The sequence below is a fragment of the Fistularia commersonii genome, chromosome 13, assembly GCF_037954325.1.
Source record: "Fistularia commersonii isolate RoL2024-O1a breed Wild chromosome 13, RoL_Fcom_v1.0, whole genome shotgun sequence".
NCBI lineage: Eukaryota > Metazoa > Chordata > Actinopteri > Syngnathiformes > Fistulariidae > Fistularia > Fistularia commersonii.
In genome coordinates, this window is record NC_141296.1 from 2,462,200 (window position 1) to 2,482,122 (window position 19,923).

Below are 19,923 nucleotides of genomic sequence, written 5' to 3' on the forward strand. Positions count from 1 at the left end.
TGGGGGTTAATACAGGATAAATTATTATAATTATACAGACAATATACCTTCATATATATATATATATGTGTGTGTGTGTGTATATATATATACATATATACATATATATACATATATATAATTTTAACAAGGCAAAGATATGTGTGTCTGGGTGTGTGTGTGTGTGTGTGTATGCATGTGAACACACATATGTGTATGTGTATATATACACATGTGTATATGTGTGTGTATAGACATACTTCATATATAGATACACACACAAACATATATGGTCCATATACAGGACTGTCTCAGAAAATTTGAATATTGTAATAAAGTTCTTTATCTTCTGTTATCTTCTGTTTTTTTAATGCAATTAAAAAAACAAAAAATACTTTTTCATGATATTCTAATATTTTGAGATAGGATTTTTGAGTTTTCTTAAGATGTAAGCCATAATCAGCAATATTAAAATAATAAAAGGCTTGCAATATTTCAGTTGATTTGTAATGAATCCAGAATGTATGACATTTTTGGTTTTGTAATTGCATTACAGAAGATAAAGAACTTTATCAGAGTATTCTGATTTTCTGAGACAGTCCTGTATGTATACTAGTATAATATGTCCCAGTTCTTAGTAGTTGTTTTCCATCAGTGTGCTCTTTGCTTGAGGGTCTGCAACTGTTTAAAAATGGGTCTAAAGCATGGCTGTGCTAAAATACACAAGGACAATGCTGTGCATCGCTGGATTCTATAACACATGGTTCCAAACTGCCAAATTGCAAATATATGGGCTCACAATATTGCTCTGCAAGATCAGTGGTCAGGGTGATGCTGCAGATAAATTGCTTGCACGTGTTTCACTGCACAAACTTGACTCATTTGGTTTAATAATGTTCAAAAAGTCTAACATGACTGAAGGGAATTTTTCTATAGCCTGTTAGCAAAAATCCATTTTGTCAGGACCTACATTTGCCCTGAAATCCACAGAATGTAGATCAGATGCTGGGGTTTCTGGAGGAACAGAAAGAGATTTGGCGGTCAGCCTGCCAGTACGTTACCTAGCCGTTGTACCCTTTCTGCGTCATAGTTTTCATCAGTAGCGTCATGCACAAGCCGTTCTTATAGTGATTACTGAAAATGTCAACAAAAACGTCGGCAGGGCTTTTTTTTTTTGTCCTGTGATATTGCTACATAATGACATCAACAGGGCGGTGGGTTTGCAACTCACAAATAATTACAAACCAGCATTTACACAACCTGAACTCTGTACCCGGCGCAATGTACCCTTTAATATTGCCGAGCAGAGTTCAGGCAAGTGTCTCTGAGTGCCTTTTTACATAAGAACTGAGGAAAAGAGATAGTGTGCGTCAAAAAACAGTTTGTGAACAGCCTTCAATATTAATGTTAATACTTAATACAAGGGAAAGTGCTGCTACAGTGCATTGAATAGTTCCCTTTCAACATTTGTCACAATCATCTGTCATAATGGTGCGTATGATAACCGTTATCGAGGTGCGTGATTTTAATCTGTGTCGTAAACTTGCATTTGTCTTGTTTGTGAATTTTTCATTTCAAACATCAAAACTGCAAGACGAGTGGGTCCACTGCTCCCATTGTGCTGTATTTTGCAGGTAATCTGATTACTTGCATGTGAGTGTGCATTTGTTTTTTTTTGTTTTTTTTTACTTAGACAGGAATCCTGTGTTTAAGTCTGACAGAGGCTGAAAAAATGTTTATCTTGCAGCTAAAATTTTTCTTAGCCTTTTTTTCTTTTGGGTGCATTTGGGAGAATTCAGGTCAGAATATTACTGTAAATAATATGTTCAAGAGAGAGAGATTGATATATAGATATTACACACACACACACACACATACATGTGTATCAATGAAAGGGGGCATCACTGTCACAGAAACACAACAGTATCATAGATCCTTAATGTAATGATTTTATGCAAAGCATATCTGACAGAAAAAAACAAAAACAAATCCATAGATACAAAAAAACAGACGGACATATGAATCATATATCCCTTTGATGCTAATACAAATTTTTTCCAAAATAAAATTTGGTCATACTGCCTTCCGGATCTGAAGTCCATTTATAGTAGTGGTGTTTGTGATCCATTTCCTGTAAAAAACACTGTGAAGTTCGGTTTGCTGTTCATCCACTTCCTTGTGGGAATATGACTTTTTCCCAAGAGCAACACAAGTTGTACAAAAGAAACAAAGTCCTTTTCCTTGGTGCGGTCCTTATCTTGCAGCTGCAGTGACAATCCACTTCTCCTCTCAATAAAGGCTTGTACATTGAACCAAAATAGTTGTGATAGTAATAGTAATAGTAAAATAAATGTAAAACAGATTCTACATGTATACCACAGAAATCCCAGGAGTCACCAATATCAATCCTAAATCTTTGTAACTGTATTTCCATCCCTGTCCTTCTTGTTACGCGTGTAATTACCCCTCCTCGCCACCAGGGGGCGCTATTTTCCCCGAAAGGAGGCGCCAGACCGGTCGTTTACCGCTTCCGCTTCCGAGGAGAGGAGCCGCAATATCAACATTCACAGACAGTTTCAGTTATTACCGTAAAACGACTTTCGTTAAAAGTGGTAAGATTTCAGAAGTCGAGTAATGGTTCATTTGCATTGATATCATTACAACAAATAAACGCTGATGCGTCGGTGCACTTTAGCGTTCTCTCCAACATCACCGGTTACTAATCTCGCGTTTGAAGTATGCTAACATTAGCATATCTGTAGCTTTACTCTGACCAGTAGCTTTCCCGGAGTTTAGAATTTGAATTCCTAAAAAAACACAGGGATGTAATTCTCTCGACTGCCAAACATTTAGACCTTTAAAATCTAACGCAAAGACCAATGTTCTAACGTGTCTAAATTTTACTTCAGCCATGCTTCCTTTTGTTTATCTCGGAAAAAAAAGAAACCGGGCCGGATAGCCCATCATCGTCTTCTGTTTCTGCTCCCTTTCTTCCCTTAGGTCTCTGGAGGATGTCGGGGCAAAAACGCCCTGGTGACCCGAGCGGTCCCTCGTCTGCCGGTGCCCCGCAAGAGAAGCGCAGGGAGCGGGATGGAGAGGACGGCGGGCCCGGTGTCAGCGCCGCCACCGCGGTGGAGACGGTCATCAAATTGGGAGGGGTGTCTAACTCAGTGAGCGACTTCCATTAGCTTCTCCATCCATCTTTCCGTTTTTGTTCCACTTCCAATTCTTCTCAAACATCCATAAAAATTTGATTCCACTCTTTTAAACATAGGTAGGAGCCATGATGTTTGTAGATGAGGTTGTGGTCTGTGGTGAGAGCAGAGAACAGGTGGAGGTTTGTCCTTGAAGACAGAAAAATGAGTGTTAGCCACGGTAAAACAAATTATGTGTGTGTGAATGAGAGGGATGCAAGTGGAACGCTGAGGCCACAGGGAGTGGAGTTGAACAAGGGGGATAATTTAAGTACCGTACTTTAAGCAGGTTGGAATAGGTGGAGAAAAGTGTCAGGGGTAATGTGTGATAACAGTGTCTGCCAGAATGAAAGGAAAGGTTTATATGATGGTGATGAAATCAGTGATGCTGGATGGTTTGGAAACAGCGGCATTGAGGAAAAGACATGAAGCAGAGCTGGAGGTCGTAGAGATGGAGATGTTGAAGTTCTCTTTGAGAGTGACGAGGACGGTTAGGATCGGGCGTGTGTCCATCAGAGGGACAGCACATGTTAGATGTATTGGAGGTAAAGTTCAGAGAAGCCAACCTGAGATGGTTTGTTCACTTACAAAGGAGGGATAGTAAATGTAATGGTAGAAAGATGCTGGGATTGGAACTGCCAGGCTGGAGGTCTAGAGGAAGACCTAAGAGAAGATTTATGGCTGTGTTTAGAGAGGAAATGAAGTTAGTTGTTGGGAGAGGATACAGCGAATAGGGTTAGATGGAGGAGGTTGATTCACTCTGGCGACCAATGAAAGGAAAAGAAGAAGAGACGCATGTAAACGTAGCTACTTAAAGAAGGTGAAAATGGTTTGTCCAATCAGGGTTTTAAAGCCTTACTTGAATCTTTTTCTTTAGGAAGAACAAGACATCAAAGCTCTCCAAGCCAAAAACCGGAAATTGGGAGAATCTCTGGATCAAAGACAGGTAAATCGCCTCAACGTTGCTGGACACAGTCACAAAGGCGTGTTCTCGTGCGCCGAGAGAGACTCACCTTTGTGGCGTTCGCAGGGTATCGAGGATGAATTGCGAGAGCGAATCGAGAGACTGGAGACCCGCCAAGCCACAGATGACGCCAGTCTACTGATCCTTAACAGATACTGGAACCAGGTGAGAGTGGCCTCTTTGACAGGCTCACCAAGACGCTATTGAAGCACATTCGACAGGACCGGAAAGGCCTTAAAATAACATTGTTTTCCTTTTTTTAATCTTCCAGCTTGATGAAAACATCCGGCTGACTATTAGGCGTTATGACCAGTCAAAAAGTGAACCTGAAAACTCCCCGGCAAGTGAGGGACGCAACCTGAAGCCAGAAACTCCTGAACCAGATGGAGATTCCAATCAAGAGAGAGCGAAGGACAGAGGTAAGCAAAGGAGGAGATCAAGTACACTCTGATAGAATAACAGTGAAGTATTCAATATACAGATCATAGCGTTAGTATTAAAGAAATGGGAAGTTTGTTGTTTCTGTCGTCACATTTTGCCAGTGGGGGATTTGTTTACATGAAATATGTGACAGCTTGTAGTTAGTGCATATCTTGATACTAAGGAAGGTGAAATGTTGGACAGCAGCTTACAACCCTGCAGCTAACCAGACTGCTTAAGCAAAACTGTGAGCAGGAATTACGACACTTTCGACACGGGAAAATGTGCTTTTGACCAAATCACGCTATTACCAGGCAACGAAAACACATCTGTCCGTAATCTTGTTGTACGTACTCTGGTCAATGTTTCCAGAAGAAAGATAACTTCACTCAGAAATCACACTTGATTCTTGAAATGTAAAGTACATTTCAGTGTTACAGTTGTAATTGTTCCCTCTGCATGTGCCGACAACGTCTTGTTTTCCATCGTCCCCCAGGCCACCAGGGAGAGACATCAAACTCTTTCCTGGCGACGCTGGCGAGCAGCACCAGCGAGGAGATGGAGGCCGAGCTCCAGGAGAGGGTGGAGTCCAGCCAGAAGCAGGCCACGCGCATCGTGGAGATTTACGAGTGCCTGAGGAGCACCGTGGACCAAATGAAGGCCGAGTTCGGATGCGGTGAGTTCGAGAGAGAGCGAGGTGTTTGCGGTAGAGCTTAGTATGTGGACCGGCGTCTTAAAGGAATGAATGTTTGTTTATGTCCAGATGGTAGCTTTTGGCAGGCGGCTTCCAGGCTCAACACCCTGCTGGCCAGTGATAATGAGCGGCTCCAACAGCTGACAGAGGACCTGAAGCAGAAACACAGTCACATGACCAGTGAGGTAGGAGTCTTTTAGTTTTTCTCACAAAATTCTGCAGGTTTCTTTGACTTTTTTTTCCATTTCACTTCTTCTAGAGCCAAAACTCATGTTGACATTAAGTTGATATGTTTTCTGCCCACAAAGACAAAGAACATTTACTTTTTAATGTTTGTTTGCTTTTTTTGTTTTTTTTTTTACATCTGATTTCAGATTTTACAAAGTGCTAAGCACACTCAAAGTAAAGAAATATATTCTTAATTTCCTTTTCCATCATTAGTTATTGGTTTTCTCTATTGCTTGATTGCTGTTTGCATGACTGTTATTTAATCTAACCGTTAATTCTGCTTTTTCTAAATTTTATTTATCCTGTTTTATATTTTGCTCGTAACCAAACTTGCCTCTGCCTCACCCCGACTTGTGTCCAGTCCCGGTCCCTGAGCCGAGCAGCCAACAAGGCGGACCAGCGCGTCAGTGAGCTGCAGGTTCTGATCGAAGAGCTCCAGTGGGACATGGAGAAGATCCGCCGCAGAGAAAATCGACTCAACGCTCATCTCAGCGAGATACTGGAGAGGGTAAAGACTTTTTTTTTTTGACTCAGACGTGTCCATGTTCAGTTTGATTCGCCTCTATTGTAACACATACTGCAATGCATCCCAGGTGAACAGTAAAGGCTATAAAGTGTGTGGAGAGGCCAGCAGCGTGTGTGGGACCATCACAATTAACAAGAGAAAGGTAGTTTTTTTTGTTTAGTTTGGTTTTTAACCTGCTGTAGAAGAGCCCAAAATAAACATCTTTTTTTTTTGGTCGCTCCAACATTTTTGCACCCCATTGTCTTCCTTTTGTTCCCTAAAGTTTGAGGAAATGAACAGCGAATTGGAGGAAAACCAGGAGCTGGCAGACAATCGTCTCATCGAGCTCTCGAAGCTGCAGCAGGACCTGCAGAATGTCCAGCAGGAGAACAACAATATGAAGGTTGCGGATGAAGATTCTTACCCGCTCGTTCAGCTGAATTATAATGTTTCCTTTTCTAAGCACAAACGTTAGACAGGACAGGGCAGAGACTTGTCTTTGGTCAAATTTTTGTTCACAATCAACATGCATAACAAAAAAAGGCACGCTTAAAAATAAGTCTGCACTAATATTCAAAACCTGCGACGTTTTCATGCACATTCTTTTTCACGGTGTCTCTGACCCTGTTCCTCCTCAGGCGGAGTTGCTGAGCCGAGCGGAGGGTCTGGTGAAAGAGACCTCCGAGTATCGCTGTCTGCAGTCGCAGTTTTCAGTGCTTTACAACGAGTCCCTGATCCTCAAAGCTCAATTAGACGAGACGCGCGCACGTCTAAACACTACTAGGACAGCACGCCTTCGTCAGCTCGAGCACATGGAGGCAAGTTTATTTGTGTGTGTGTGTGTGTGCGCGCCGGTGTCTTTCAAAGCGACCTTTCTTCTAGTTCTTATTCTTGTTTTGTGTCTCCGGTGCAGAATGATGAAGTGACGTTGCAGAGAAAGGTGCGCACCGAGGTCTTTCAGCTGGAAGACACGCTGGCTCAGGTCAGGAAGGAGTACGAGATGTTGCGCATCGAGTTTGAACAGACTCTCGCCGCCAACGAGCAGGCGGGTGAGTATCCAATACTGTTGGTCCACGCACTGATGGCGTCCATGCATTAGGCAAAGATGCATTGCACGTCAGTGTTTTCCCTGATCCTCCGGTTCATGGCACGGGTATTCGATTAAAAGCCACTGAGGTCTAGCTGCTGAATTTCCTCAGAGTAAAGGATTCTAACTGAAGTTAAGCGTTTTTTGCCTCCCCTATGTCCATATTTTCGTATTGTTTAAACAATAGTCATTCACAATTTGAAGCGCTGGAAACTTTTTGTATTGTAAACAGCTAATTTAAAAGTGAGTTAAATAAAAGTAGTTCCGGGCAAATATGATTAAGGCTTTTATTTCGGTTCATTGAAAACAGGAAGGAACCTGAGAGTAAAATAAACTTTTTTTTTTGTCTTGCTATATCCCGTCTTCTGCCTTTCTATTTATATTTATATTCATATTTATTTCCTTTTTTTTTTTTTTTTACATTTTAACTGTTAGGCTGCTGTGTCAAAGAAATTTTCCCCTATGGGGATCAATGAAGTTTATCTTATCTTATCTTATCTTAAAAAGTGCAAACAGAGCCAAATAACCCCTTTTCCTCTTAATGACATCTTCAACGTCTTAAGAAAACCGTAAGTAAATCAGTGGCTGTTTTAGGGAAAAATTGTAGAAAAAGCTTTGAAAACCATGTTTTCTCTTTTAATTATTCTTTTACTTTTTTTTTTTTTTTTTTTTTGTACCAAAATCCAAGATACCTTTAGGGAACATTCTTTTTCACGTTTCTGGGCTTTAAATGTATGGGGGGGATCTGTCGCACTGCTTGCCATTTTATTTTGCAGCGTCCTCAGCTCGGACTTTAGGGAATAACTTTACCCAGAAGAGCTGTGCTTTCTTTCGTAGTGGCGCTTCACGGTGCCACTTTTAATTGACGTCATGTTTTTAGAGCATATAACATACTTACGGAAGAACAAACGTACATTTCTCTTTCCATTCATCTTTAAAACGTGGTTGTAAATTGCAAATTTAATTCTTTGATTTTTAATTAACTTTTTAATTCCTCTTCCTTCAGCCGCAGGGAATCTTCAAATCTTTGTACTTAAGAACTTAAAACACCTTATACCCTTGACTTTAACACTTTAAGTTTATTTGTATTTCTTATTCCCCCTTTTTTTTTTTTTTTTTTACTGTTTATACAATTTCCTACTATTATTTATTATTGTTATGTTTTACTTGGAACTCTGGCACAACAATTTCCTTCGGGATAAATAAAGTTGTTCTTATTCTTAAATCAAAGGCCCGTTGGAGGTGCAAGAGGATTTTTTTTTTTTTTTCGTTTGAGTAATTTAAGTAATTTTCGCTGCTTAATTGTAACCAAGATAAAAGAAACTGACACAACCGAGTTAATGATTTGAAAACGGCGTCGCTTGGTTCTTGTCCTGAGTGTTTTGAAACGGTTGTACGTTTGTTCCCATGTGGGTCCAGCCTGGTTTCAGCCTCCTGGAGGTCCAGAGGATGAAGTCTACGTGCTCCCGTGTGAATTTTTCACACCCACATCCTTCCCCAGCACTCTTACATGTTAACTTTCTCTGCTTCTTCTCGGCTCCCTTCAGGCCCCATCAACAGGGAGATGCGTCACCTCATCAGCACGCTGCAAACTCACAACCAGCAGATGAAAGGAGAGGTGGTCAAATACAAGCTGAGACTGCGAGAGACTCAATCGGAACTCAACCAGGTAGATCCGAAGAAGAAGAAGAAGAAGAAAAAGGCCGCGCGACTCGGCCGTGCTCGCGTTTTGTGTAGCGGAACGTAACGTCCGTCTGTCGCCGCAATCCAGGTCCGAGCCTCAAAAGGGAATGCCATCCTACAGTCTCAGTCGAGCACGGAGATGGACGTGAAGGACGAGACAACCTCTCCGCTGACCCTCGCCGTGTCCGGGGATCCCGTGGTGAAGCTCGAACCCGACGACTCCTCCGCACCAAATGCCACCGGTAACCGAAGCCTAGTTTAAAACCATCGGGAAGCGTTTATAGATGCGCTGTTGTAACGCACGAGTGTCATTTTGTGGCTTTTAAATCCTCTACATGTATCTCAGTGAAAACAGAGCCTGGACTAGAACCTGAAGCGACAGTCAAGGAAGAGGAGAAAGAGGAGAAGAAGGAGGAAAAGAAAGAAAAGGACCTGGTTAAAAAAGAAGAGAAAGACAGAGAGAGGGAGAAGGAAAAGGAGAGGGAGAGGCCGGTCCGCGGTGGCCTCAGCAGCTGCGTGACCAAGGAGGAGAAGGACAAGCCGGGCAGCAGCAACCAGCCCGAGGAGTCGAGCGGGGAGCGTCTCTCGGTGGTCGGGGGATCCAAGAGGAAAGAGATGGAGCAGCTGAAGATAGTCCGAGCAGAGCTCAAGTGAGTCCCGTCGCTGTGGTTTGTGTTGCTGCCTTCTTTTTTTTTTTTTAAACCAATCGAAGCAACTTGATATCACACGTCAGCACACAGAGAGCGTGGCCTCACATTCATCATCATCACCGCAAACAGTCAAACTCTCCAGTGTATAACAGGCATCGCTGCAAAACATTTTATCAGCTGAATTGATGTCTTATTCTCCCCGTACATCAGAAGACCTCAAAAAGATCTCAATCTCAAGTCCTCAGTCTTTTCTGAGCTAACGTCCTCTCAGATGGGGAATTTTAAAACTCCGAAAAACTCCATTTTTTTTTTTTTTTTTTTTTTGTTTTTACTTATCCTACACATACATGAGAAGACTTTAAAAAGCCTCGTGGAAAACTATCATGTCCCTCCTGCTCAGACCTAAAGACAAGTTTTTCGCGTTTTAGTCGCAGCTTAGTGTCAGACTGAGATTTTACAAACACTGTGTATTTACAAGACTACAAATAGATACTTTCCGTATTTTTTTTCCCACCATGCAATGTTTTCCCGGGGTTTCAGCAGAGCCTCTGCTATTTCTGTCCAGCGTTTTTCCCTCGGTCGTGATACGTTGTCGTCATACACCGCTCTGCTGTCCGTAGCTCTTTCTGAAGGACGTCCCATGCTCTTCGCGTCCATCCGTACTGACAGCAAATACCGTCTCTGCAGCCGATACCGCTCTGGCGATTGTTTGTCTACCAGGTCGGGTTTTATTAGAGTTCACGTATTGGGTCACGTCACTGTAAAGACTGAAAGGCCAAGACGAGGACAAGACTGATCTAAAACATCTCAGATTACCACCTTATACTTAACAATCCAGATGGCGGGAGCGCGCGGCAACTCCAGTAAAATTCCTAAAATTTCCTTCTGACTTTCCCTTTTTAGTCTGTGTCTGTAAAAATCTTTTGAGTCACTGATCTCTGCCACCTTTGTGGCCCATCACATATACAACACTTTGTGCCGCTCCCCCTCAACTAGAAACATTTGTGTTTCCAAACAATTCCAAACATAACCCTCAATGTAGAAAACAAACGGGTTAAAAAAAGAAAAAGTCTTCCACCCTCTTATATTTTTCTTTCAAAATGATGCAAAATCCTACGAATCTTCTCCCGTCTGCGCAGGAAAGCCCAAGAGTCCCAGAGGGAGATGAAGCTCCTGTTAGACATGTATCGCTCAGCGCCCAAGGAGCAGAGGGACAAAGTGCAGCTCATGGCTGCAGAGAAGAAGGCCAAGTCTGAGGTGATCTACTGGACACGGCGCAGACGTGTGCACGCAAACCGATAGCGTGCAAGTAGTAATAATCAAAAGAATAAGCAAATGCGGGATATAGATACCAATAATCGAAGACGATGTACAATAGAATAGAAAAATATCAAAGGAAATCAAAGAATGGCTATAGATATAATAAGTGTACGTGAGGAGGTTTGGTTAGTCTAAATGAAACGATGACTAAGGTGTCCTGGAAAGTGTATTAATATAATATAAATATAACCGTTGCTTACTCTAGTGGTAAGTGGAGACGGAGGTGGTGGGATCGGGAAAAAAAAAGATTTGGGCGATGACAGTGAGCAGCATTAACAACGTGCTACATTCAAAGAAGTGTACGTGTGCTACAATACCTTGACTTACGAGTTCTGTTTAGTAACCAAGCTGTATTAAATTAAATCTCTGTTGAACTGAATTGAAACGCTATTAATCCATTCCAGTCCCGCCGTTTTGTCGTAAATATGTTGGCGGTAGCAGAAGAGTTTGGGGGGGTTTTCATTTCGTGCTCCATTGCTGAACTTAACTTCGCGTTACTCGCTTCGCACGTTACGCTACAATGTTTTGCTAGATTTGACTTGCACTCTGTCGCTTGCATTATCGCTAGAAACCATTTATCGATGCAGTGAATGCCGGTCCTTTTTTCCTAGAATAATCAAACCGTCCCTGACTGACTTTGAATGAATGCTCTCCGTCTCGGTGTCTCAACAACAACAACTCTTCCATTTCTTCACGATCAACTCAATGACACGCACACCCCGCTCAGGTTTTTTTCTATGATTTTGGTGATGCTACCTGGTGGCGGGCGGCGTGTATGACTGTTTTTTAATGGCATTAAGGGGACAGCAGGGGCCACGTCCGTGTCAAACACTCGTCCCGCTCGCTCCTAACTCAGACCTCGTATCACGAAGCAAAATCGACTGAGCGGCGACTCGTAAAACTGATGGACTCGTAAGTCAAGGTTCCACCGTATTTGTGGTGTCGTGCAGTCCGACAACAGATGGTAGATGCTGATAGATTTACAACGTGGCGTATGGAGTTTTTCCGTGACGCTGAACCGCGGCGGCCGTATCGTCACCAATATCAACTCTGATTCCAGGGAGAAGAACTGCGGCAGAGGCTGAGGGAGCTGGAGGAAAGGGAGAGGAGGGAGGGCAAGAAAATGGCCGACGAAGAGGCTCTAAGAAAGATCCGCTCGGTGGAGGAGCAGATCGACATCTTCAACAAGAAGCTCTCAATTGCGAAGCAGGTGCGTACGTTCGACGTGCGTTCGGCCCGAGCGCGAAGAAGCTCTCGCTCACGCTCTCCTCCCGCCGCAGGAGGAGGACGCGCTGCTGAGCGAGATGGACGTGACGGGCCAGGCCTTCGAGGACATGCAGGAGCAGAACATAAGGCTAATGCAGCAGCTCCGGGAGAAGGACGACGCCAACTTCAAGCTGATGAGCGAGAGGATCAAGTCGAACCAGATCCACAAGCTGCTGAAGGAGGAGAAGGAGGAGCTTGCCGATCAACTGCTCACTTTGAAAACTCAGGTGGGCCGCCCCGTCCGTCCGGTTTCCCGCTCCCAGACATTTGATCGTGTTCATTGTGGCTTTCAACCTGTCAAATATATGTACATTGTTAACATTTTTCTTTTTTTTTTTTAAAAAAAAAAAAAAAAAAAGCTTCATTTCACATTTCGGGGTTTATTTTACCTATTTTCCCAGGTCGACGCTCAGCTGCAGGTGGTGAGGAAGCTGGAGGAGAAGGAGCGCCTCCTGCAGGGCACCATCAGCACTGCAGAGAGGGAGCTGACTCTCCGGACACAAGCACTAGACATGAATAAACGGAAGGTAACGTTAACTTCACCATCAGATGGTGTATCGTTCGCCGCCATCAGAACTGAAGCATAAACACGACGACTCCGCGTTTCGAATCGGTAAAATTTGTTTGCATTTCCATGAAAAAGAGTTAGAAAAGAAAAACAGATGGGTGCTGGATCAAAAAAGAAGTTCGACCTAGTAGTTTTGAAAAATATCCGCTCACCAAAAAATGATCCGAAAAGAGGGTTCAGTCGTAGATTGATACCACCAAGGAGCTCCACTGAACGCCACAGGAGGTCTTTCCTACCTGAGGCTATCAGACTTTTTAATTCCTCTCCCTTCTGCCGAAGGGAATCTTCAAATCTTTGTACTTTTTAAGACCTTAAAACACTTGATCGCCCTCACTTTGACGCTTTATATTTTATTTGTATTTCTTATTCTCCCTCCTTCCTACTATTATCTATTATTGTTATGTTTTACTTGAAACTCTGGCACAACAATTTCCTTCGGGATAAATAAAGTTGTTCTGATTCTTATTCTTATTATTTTACATATAACACAAAATACTGACTCTCGCATGCAAATGTGAGAAAATGTCCCCCCGAAACACATTTTCAGGAAACACATATCCCCGGGATGTAAAATGAATCCTTTCTTTTCTTCATTTCCATGAAAGACAAACGCTAACAAACCCTCAGCCGTGTCTCCAACCCGTGGGCTCAAACGCAATTTCCTCTCTGGTCCGTTCCGACCTCCAGGCTCAAGACTCGGCGTTGCTGTCGGAGGAGGTGCGAACTCAGCTGGAGCAGGTCCAGCAGAGGCTCAACATGGTCCGAGAAGAGGTCGTAGAGAACAGCATCTCCAGGGAGAAGGAGTCTTTCAACGCGCGGCGTGCACAGGTAGGGAAGTACATTAAAAAAAAAAAAAAAAAAACAGACAAAAAGGGGGAAGTCGAAACACTCAGAGGCTGTTCTTTGTCTTTGGATCACAGAAGAACTGAAACGTGAAAATATTTTTGAACAATGAAACTTCATTCGATGCCCAATTTTATTTTTTATTTTTTTCATCGTTCTTAATATTTTATTTTCCCTTTTTTGAATTATTTCAGAATTTACGCTCAATTTCAGAGCGACTGAGCTTATTATGAATCAGCTTTATATGTGACTTAAAAGGCAGTTACTTATTTGCGGTTTGTCCCGGCTAAAGTTTAAAAAAAAAAACTAGATAGTCTTGCAGTCTTCAAGGCCACGTGTATTTTTAGTCTGCGAGTGCTTAGCGGACCATATTTACAGGGCTCAAGTCTGAACAGTTGTAGAGGTTGGATAGAATATATCTTATTGGCATTTACAAAAGTGAGCCCGCTGCTGATTTTTTTTTTTTTCTTTTTCTCTCCATTCCGTCAGCTGAAATCTACAATTATTCTTAGGCCGCTTTCATCCGTTTTTTTTTTCCCAGTTGAGCCTCAAAAACAAAAAGAAAATCTAGATTTTTTTGTTAAAAATTGTTATTCATAATGCAAACGTTGCCACTTACCGCTTGGGTTTTCGATTCAACATGAAAAGCGTGTCATTTACGGACCGTATCTCGGTATTGTTTCTCCCGGCGATAATCTCAGCCATAATCCCTCCATCGAGAGGGTAACCGTCATTTTTATGTGGACAAAAATGAACTATAATGTGGTGATGATTCAGCTTTACATGCACAGGTGACTTGATTTCCCTGCTGGTTCTGCACAGCCAGCTGTTCCCTGCTGGGATCAAACTCAGACGATAAAATGGCCTTCACCTGTTTCTTAAATTCACCGTGTTTCAGTGTTTGAAATAAAAAAAAAAAAGGAAAATGTTGGACATTAAACGGGAGTATCCGTTTTGAGGCGGTTACGAACTTGCCCATATGCGAAAAAGCAATTTCCCCAAACTGCGAATGTGTTTCAGGAGGACATTTCCAAACTCCGAAGAAAGATCGAGAAGGCCAAGAAACCCGCGGAGAAAATCAGCAACGGAGACGAGATCCTCAATGAAGAAATTAGCGAGTACAAGGTGAGCTGGTGTCACCGAGAAACTGCGAGAAATACTCGCAACCTCTCGGGAGGTTCAGTTAGAATTAAAACACAATATCTGCCACGATAAGGATGTTTTAGAAATGTCCAAAAAGCCCTGCGACGATGAGCGACGTTCAGTATCTCCTAGCAAACCAGAAATATCAGTAAAATGTAAAAACTGTCAACCTCTGACGGATACAGAAATTAACGTCAGCGTGAGGCGAGGCGAAGTAACGATGCGGTAGAGTCACTTTATTTTTGTTTAGCCAAAACACCCGGACGTTAATCGAGTCGACATTCGCACCTGAAGGCGCCGCGTTGGTTTCCTGGCGGTCGGGCTGGCGGGGAAATGACCGGCAAAGGTTAAGAACGCCGCGTTTCCCCACGGTCATATGTGTCACTAAGAAGATTACAGAAAAAACCATGTGAAACCCAAATGGTTCATTTCACGGATTGCGCAAAAGACATTCCAGCGCGTTCGGCCAAATTCAGATTTGGAAAGTCGACCGTCGGCCAACCGTTTGCCGCCGAGGTCGTTCTGAACCTTCCTCCCTCCGTTCCTCAGGCCCGTCTGACCTGCCCGTGCTGCAACTCGCGAGTGAAGGACGCCGTGCTGACCAAGTGCTTCCACGTCTTCTGCTTCGAGTGCGTCAAGACGCGGTACGACACGCGCCAGAGGAAGTGCCCAAAATGCAACGCCGCTTTCGGAGCCAACGACTTCCACCGCATCTACATCGGCTAGTGGCGGCGGGAGAGGAGAGGCAGAAGAAGGCCGGGGGCGAGGTGGCTTCAAAACAAACTGAAGGCTTTAATATTTAGATTGTTTTTAAAGTGACTGAATTCCTCCTTCTCCCATCCAGTAATACCCAGTACTTTTTTTTTTTTTTTTTTTTTTTGTATGTTTTGACTTTGCATCACACTCTGGTATGTGGTGTGTGTGTGTGTGTGTGTGTGTGTGTGTGTGTGTGTGTGTGAGAGAGACAGAGAGAAACTGGGAGCATTTCCGCACGAACCAGTTTAAAATGAAAAGATTAGTACGGTGAAAAAAAAAAAAAAGCATTCCTCCTATTTCTGGCGTGCTCAGCGTGTCCGTGTGCGTGCACAATGTATGTGGTAACTTTGTTTTTTTTTTTTTTTTTTTTTAATTTTACAATTGTCTCTTCCTGCTCAAAGCTGTACCGAGATCTGAACCGATGAAGTGTGTTTGCTGTTCTAGTTATTAAACTGACATCAGATGTGAACCCTCTCCATCCACGACCCCCCTTCAGATCTTCTTCCTCCTTCAGGGAGCTCCACACCGTCCATCAATCTTCTCCGGTCTTCATCCAAACCATCTCAGCCTGGCTTTTCTGACCTTCTCTCCAAAACGTCGAACATGATGATGGTGACCCCCCGGTCGCTCCCCAAAGAACCTCCACGTCTTCATCTCTGCCTTATCTTTTAGTCCTTGTTACTGTTTCTACACCATCTCCACCTTTTCTTTCATTCTGGTTGGTCCTGATACTTTTCTCCACCCATTCCAACCTGCTGGAACCCGTTTCTTTCCTCCCATTTCAAATCGTGAAAATAAAGTTGCAGGATGAGGAGGCGCGTCCGGCCACAGGAGCCGCTGTGCACATTTCAGTTTCTCCCTCCTCCTCTTCGTCTTCCTCTTCTTCTTCTTCCTCCTCCTGCGAAGCCCCAGAAGTGTTGGCACACTCGGGAAGGGAGTTCCGTGCAGGCGGTCGTTACAACCACATTTTTATTTTTGATTTTTTTTTTTCTTAAAAACATAGTGGAGAAAAAAATAATCCTTTGCATCCGCGGATTTGATTTCAGGGGGACGAGAGCGAACCGAAGGCCGAGATAAGAAGCTCCGTTCTGCGAATCCCCCTTTTTTTTGTGACTCCCAACAAAAGGAAACTTTATTTTTTTTTATTTTTTATTTTGCTTTGTTGGCTTTGGGAGCTATTTCCGCACATTTGTGGATCGTGTTTCCCTCACGGCGCTGGATTTAAGCCTTTAACCGTTTCTTACCAAATATAGCCGCCGTTAATGCCGCCGCGTCCTTGACGCTCCCGGATTGGACGCCAAAGTTTATTATTAAATCCACGCTCGCTCGCTCGCTCGCTCGCACGTCGGGCTCTTTTTCCCCCCCTTTCCTTTTTTAACCTCATTTCATTTTGAACGCTAAACTTATAGATCTGCAAGAGCCGGTCGCTTTTGGCCGAAATCCCCCGCAGCAACAACCGGTCCGACGATGAGCCTCGGTGCGTCCGGCCGCCGGTGCGCCTCAGCCCGGTTCCCTCTCCTCTTCCTCCTCCCGGCGTTGGTTTTTAACCCTTCCGGAGCCGAGGAGGGGCTCCCCGCCGGGGAGACCCCCACCCCGCAACCGCCGCCGGTCACCCTCCGCGCCCTGGTTGCGGGAACCAGCGTGGAGATCCACCGGTACGCAGAGTCGCTGGTGGGAACCGGCGTGATGCGTTCAATGACCGAGGTACGCGCCGCACTCCCGCAGGTTTCCTCTCTTTTTACCCGCGTATTAATTCTCCCCTAACTTTTCTCTGATCGATACTGAACTGAACCTGATCACTAATTTTTACTTCTTCGACTTCAACCTTGTCTCTCCACCCGTGTCCCCCTCATCCACCCTTCACACACACACTCACACACACCCTTCAACTTGTTAATCTCTCCTCTGATCCCCCCCCCTCTCCTCATATCTCATACCCGTGCATCTTCACCCCCTCACACACTCTCTCACACACACTCACACACACGTCCACCCTGCCGTGGATCCCTCTGTCCCAGCGTGCAGTGATGTTTCTAGAGTCATTGCTTGGGCAGGAGAACGTCTATTCAATGGCAATGGTAAGAAACACTCCCATTTCCCGCAGGCCTTGACATGCTCACCCAAACACGGTCACATGGTTGGGTTGGGTCTATGTCACCCCTGCAGTGAGTGCTTGTAACAAAGGTGTGTGTGTGTGTGTGCTTGTCGAAGAATTGCATGCACGGCTTTTGAGCATCAGATCCGTACTTGCTTTCCTAGACTTCTGTCCGACTATAAATCCTAGGATAACAAAACCAGTGCTCCCATCTGTTGATGCATGAGTCAGTGTGCAAGATGTTGACATTTCATCGTATGATATGATTTTACAGTCCGCTTTGAAGCAAAAGTGTTTTTTTAAGTGGCAGGTAACACACACACGTTGCATGTTGTCGCTTTACATGGACTCAAGTCCCCTTAAATGGATTTTCACGGGTAGATGTTTTTGTTCCACAATGATACAATGACGTCCAAGCTCAGCAGAAACTTTTTCTTTAAAAAAAAAAAAAAACAAAAAAACAAAACTGATGCTGCGTTAATGACAAACAGAATCTAGTAGGAAGGAAGTGGTAAATCATCGTCGTCGTAATGAAGTGCGATCCACACACATTGACATAAAGGAACATATGCCCGGGTCGCACTCCGCTGGAGTGTGTGTGCAACAGGTGCAGATAAGATACTTGTCCAGTTACCCTTGACCTTGCTGGATGTGGAGCTCAAACTTTTGCACACACACATGTGTGTGTGTGTGTGTGAGAGAGAGATTTGGGTGTTGGGAAGTCTTTGAATTAGAGCGCTTCCCAACAGGCTGTCACTCGCTCGCACAGCTGCTCGCGCCGCTCAAAAGTATCACGGTTCTTTTATATCAAGATTCACCAAGCCTGTCCAAACAGCGACTTTAGATATAAAATTCAGATTTAAGCGTTTTCTACCCGCACGGGCAGCGAGGCCATGAGAACCACTCCGGGGTTTCGCGTGTTCATTTCTCGTCTCCTCCCTCTGATCTTGTGAATCTCTCCACAATGCTGCTTTTTACAGTTTTTGGAGATGGTGATCCGCTTCTTAGCCGAAGGAGCCGCCAGCGGTCTGAACGTCATCGCTGTTTTTGCCACAGAGATCCTCAGGGTCACGGGATTCGACGGTGGGTGCCGAGTCCTCCTCTAGCTTATTTTCACCTGTCAGAAAGTGGCGCCGAACGCGGACGCGATTGCAAACTATGCGGCGCCGTCACGCCCCGGGGCGATTCGCCCCGTCTCGCCGAGCGGTCGAGCCCACTCGGTTTCAGTATAACCTGTAGCGCTGGATTCCCGGGGATCATTTTTAACGGAGATCTTCCCTTTCGCAGCCGCGCTGACGTTGCCACGCTTCACCCCGGAGGGCGTGACCGCCGTCGCCCAATGGGGTCTCCTCGCCCTCATCGGCTACTGGGTGCTGACCGTCGTTCTCCGCTTCCTGATCGTCGTGACGCGACGGCTGTTCTGGCTGGTGAAAACCGTCCTGGCGCTCTGGCTCTTCGGGCTGATCGTGGCGGACAGCGGCGCCTCCGCGGACGCCACCGCCGTTCGGCTGGCGGGGCTGGTGCTGGGATGCGTCCTGTTGACTCTGCTCGGCTCCGGCTCCCAAAACTCGGCCGCCGTCGAGCATCGGCTGAGCAGCTTGGAGGGCAGGGTGAAGGTGGTGGAGAAGAGGAAAGGGGACTAGCGGCAGGTGGGGAGGTTAAAAACATGCACAAAGGTCGTGGTAAATGTGGTTGGAAAAAAAAAATACCAATGCTGCTGGTTCTCTAACTGTATGTATATCCAACTCCTGTGGGAAATAAATTAATCTTTGGAGATTTTTAATCAGTTTTTTTTTTTTTTTTTTCCACAAAATAACAAAAATTCGAGCCATGAGGCTAGCCTTAGCTCGGCGTGCTATCGGCACGTGCTTCCTCATATAGGCGGTGTTACCGAAGTGTTTTATTTTTGCACGGTAAGTTTTACAAATAGCGCGAGTCTTTTCTAGTTGACGCCTCTTGGGAACTTTATAAAAATTTTTTTTTTTCCTAAATTTTATTTTATTGCAATTCTGCAGCTGCTGCCTGTTTTTTTTTTTTTTTTTTTTTATACCATGCTAACATTAGGCTCACGCGCGTGTCCATCGCCCATAATGCAACTTGAATTTTTATTATCTAGGCAGAAACAGGAAACAAAACCATCAAAATTTAGAATTGAAATGAGAAAAGTCGATCGTGTGACTTAACCGCATCGATTTTGAATCGTCCAATCAAGACACCTTTGCATCGATCATTTTCTGCACCCCTGGTATGTGGTATTAGGGCTTCTGCTGTAATAATAATTTAGTATTATATTTAAAGCGCTTTCAACTCACCACTTCCTGTCTTGCCCTGGAGCCCAGCACTACCCCTTCCACACTCATTTATTTTCACAGGGCCGGAGAATGATCAGATTCACGCTGAAGATCCGCCGCCCGGCCTCTTTCCGGCCAAGTGGAAGAATCTGACCTCGATGTCGGCGTTGCCATTTCAGCTCATCCTGCAACAAAACCCACTTCTCGACGCCGCGTGCGGCCAAGTAGGTCAGATAA

General features: G+C 44.4%; 2 protein-coding genes across 3 annotated transcripts; both read left to right on the forward strand.

Moving 5' to 3' along the window:
• The first annotated feature begins 2,515 nt into the window (after positions 1 to 2,515).
• On the forward strand, positions 2,516 to 15,557 carry rnf20 (ring finger protein 20, E3 ubiquitin protein ligase). The gene is made up of 22 exons (XM_086158722.1): positions 2,516 to 2,591; positions 2,980 to 3,149; positions 4,051 to 4,119; positions 4,204 to 4,302; positions 4,409 to 4,556; positions 5,054 to 5,233; positions 5,321 to 5,436; positions 5,841 to 5,987; positions 6,073 to 6,147; positions 6,268 to 6,387; positions 6,623 to 6,802; positions 6,898 to 7,033; positions 8,619 to 8,740; positions 8,843 to 8,996; positions 9,101 to 9,404; positions 10,544 to 10,661; positions 11,785 to 11,934; positions 12,005 to 12,217; positions 12,392 to 12,517; positions 13,246 to 13,386; positions 14,422 to 14,526; positions 15,094 to 15,557. Exons 2-22 carry the CDS (start codon positions 2,991 to 2,993, stop codon positions 15,268 to 15,270), a joined length of 3,039 nt encoding a protein of 1,012 aa, XP_086014848.1. The 5' UTR covers positions 2,516 to 2,591; positions 2,980 to 2,990; the 3' UTR covers positions 15,271 to 15,557.
• LOC147227537 (uncharacterized) lies at positions 15,458 to 19,178 on the forward strand. Of its 2 annotated transcripts, XM_086158723.1 has the most exons (4): positions 15,458 to 17,004; positions 17,319 to 17,378; positions 18,376 to 18,478; positions 18,683 to 19,178. In XM_086158723.1, exons 1-4 carry the CDS (start codon positions 16,768 to 16,770, stop codon positions 19,036 to 19,038), a joined length of 756 nt encoding a protein of 251 aa, XP_086014849.1. In that variant the 5' UTR covers positions 15,458 to 16,767; the 3' UTR covers positions 19,039 to 19,178. The 2 variants fall into 2 exon arrangements, with proteins under 2 accessions (XP_086014849.1, XP_086014850.1); XM_086158724.1 differs by lacking the exon at positions 17,319 to 17,378 and having other exon boundaries at positions 15,471 to 17,004.
• Positions 19,179 to 19,923: the final 745 nt, after the last annotated feature.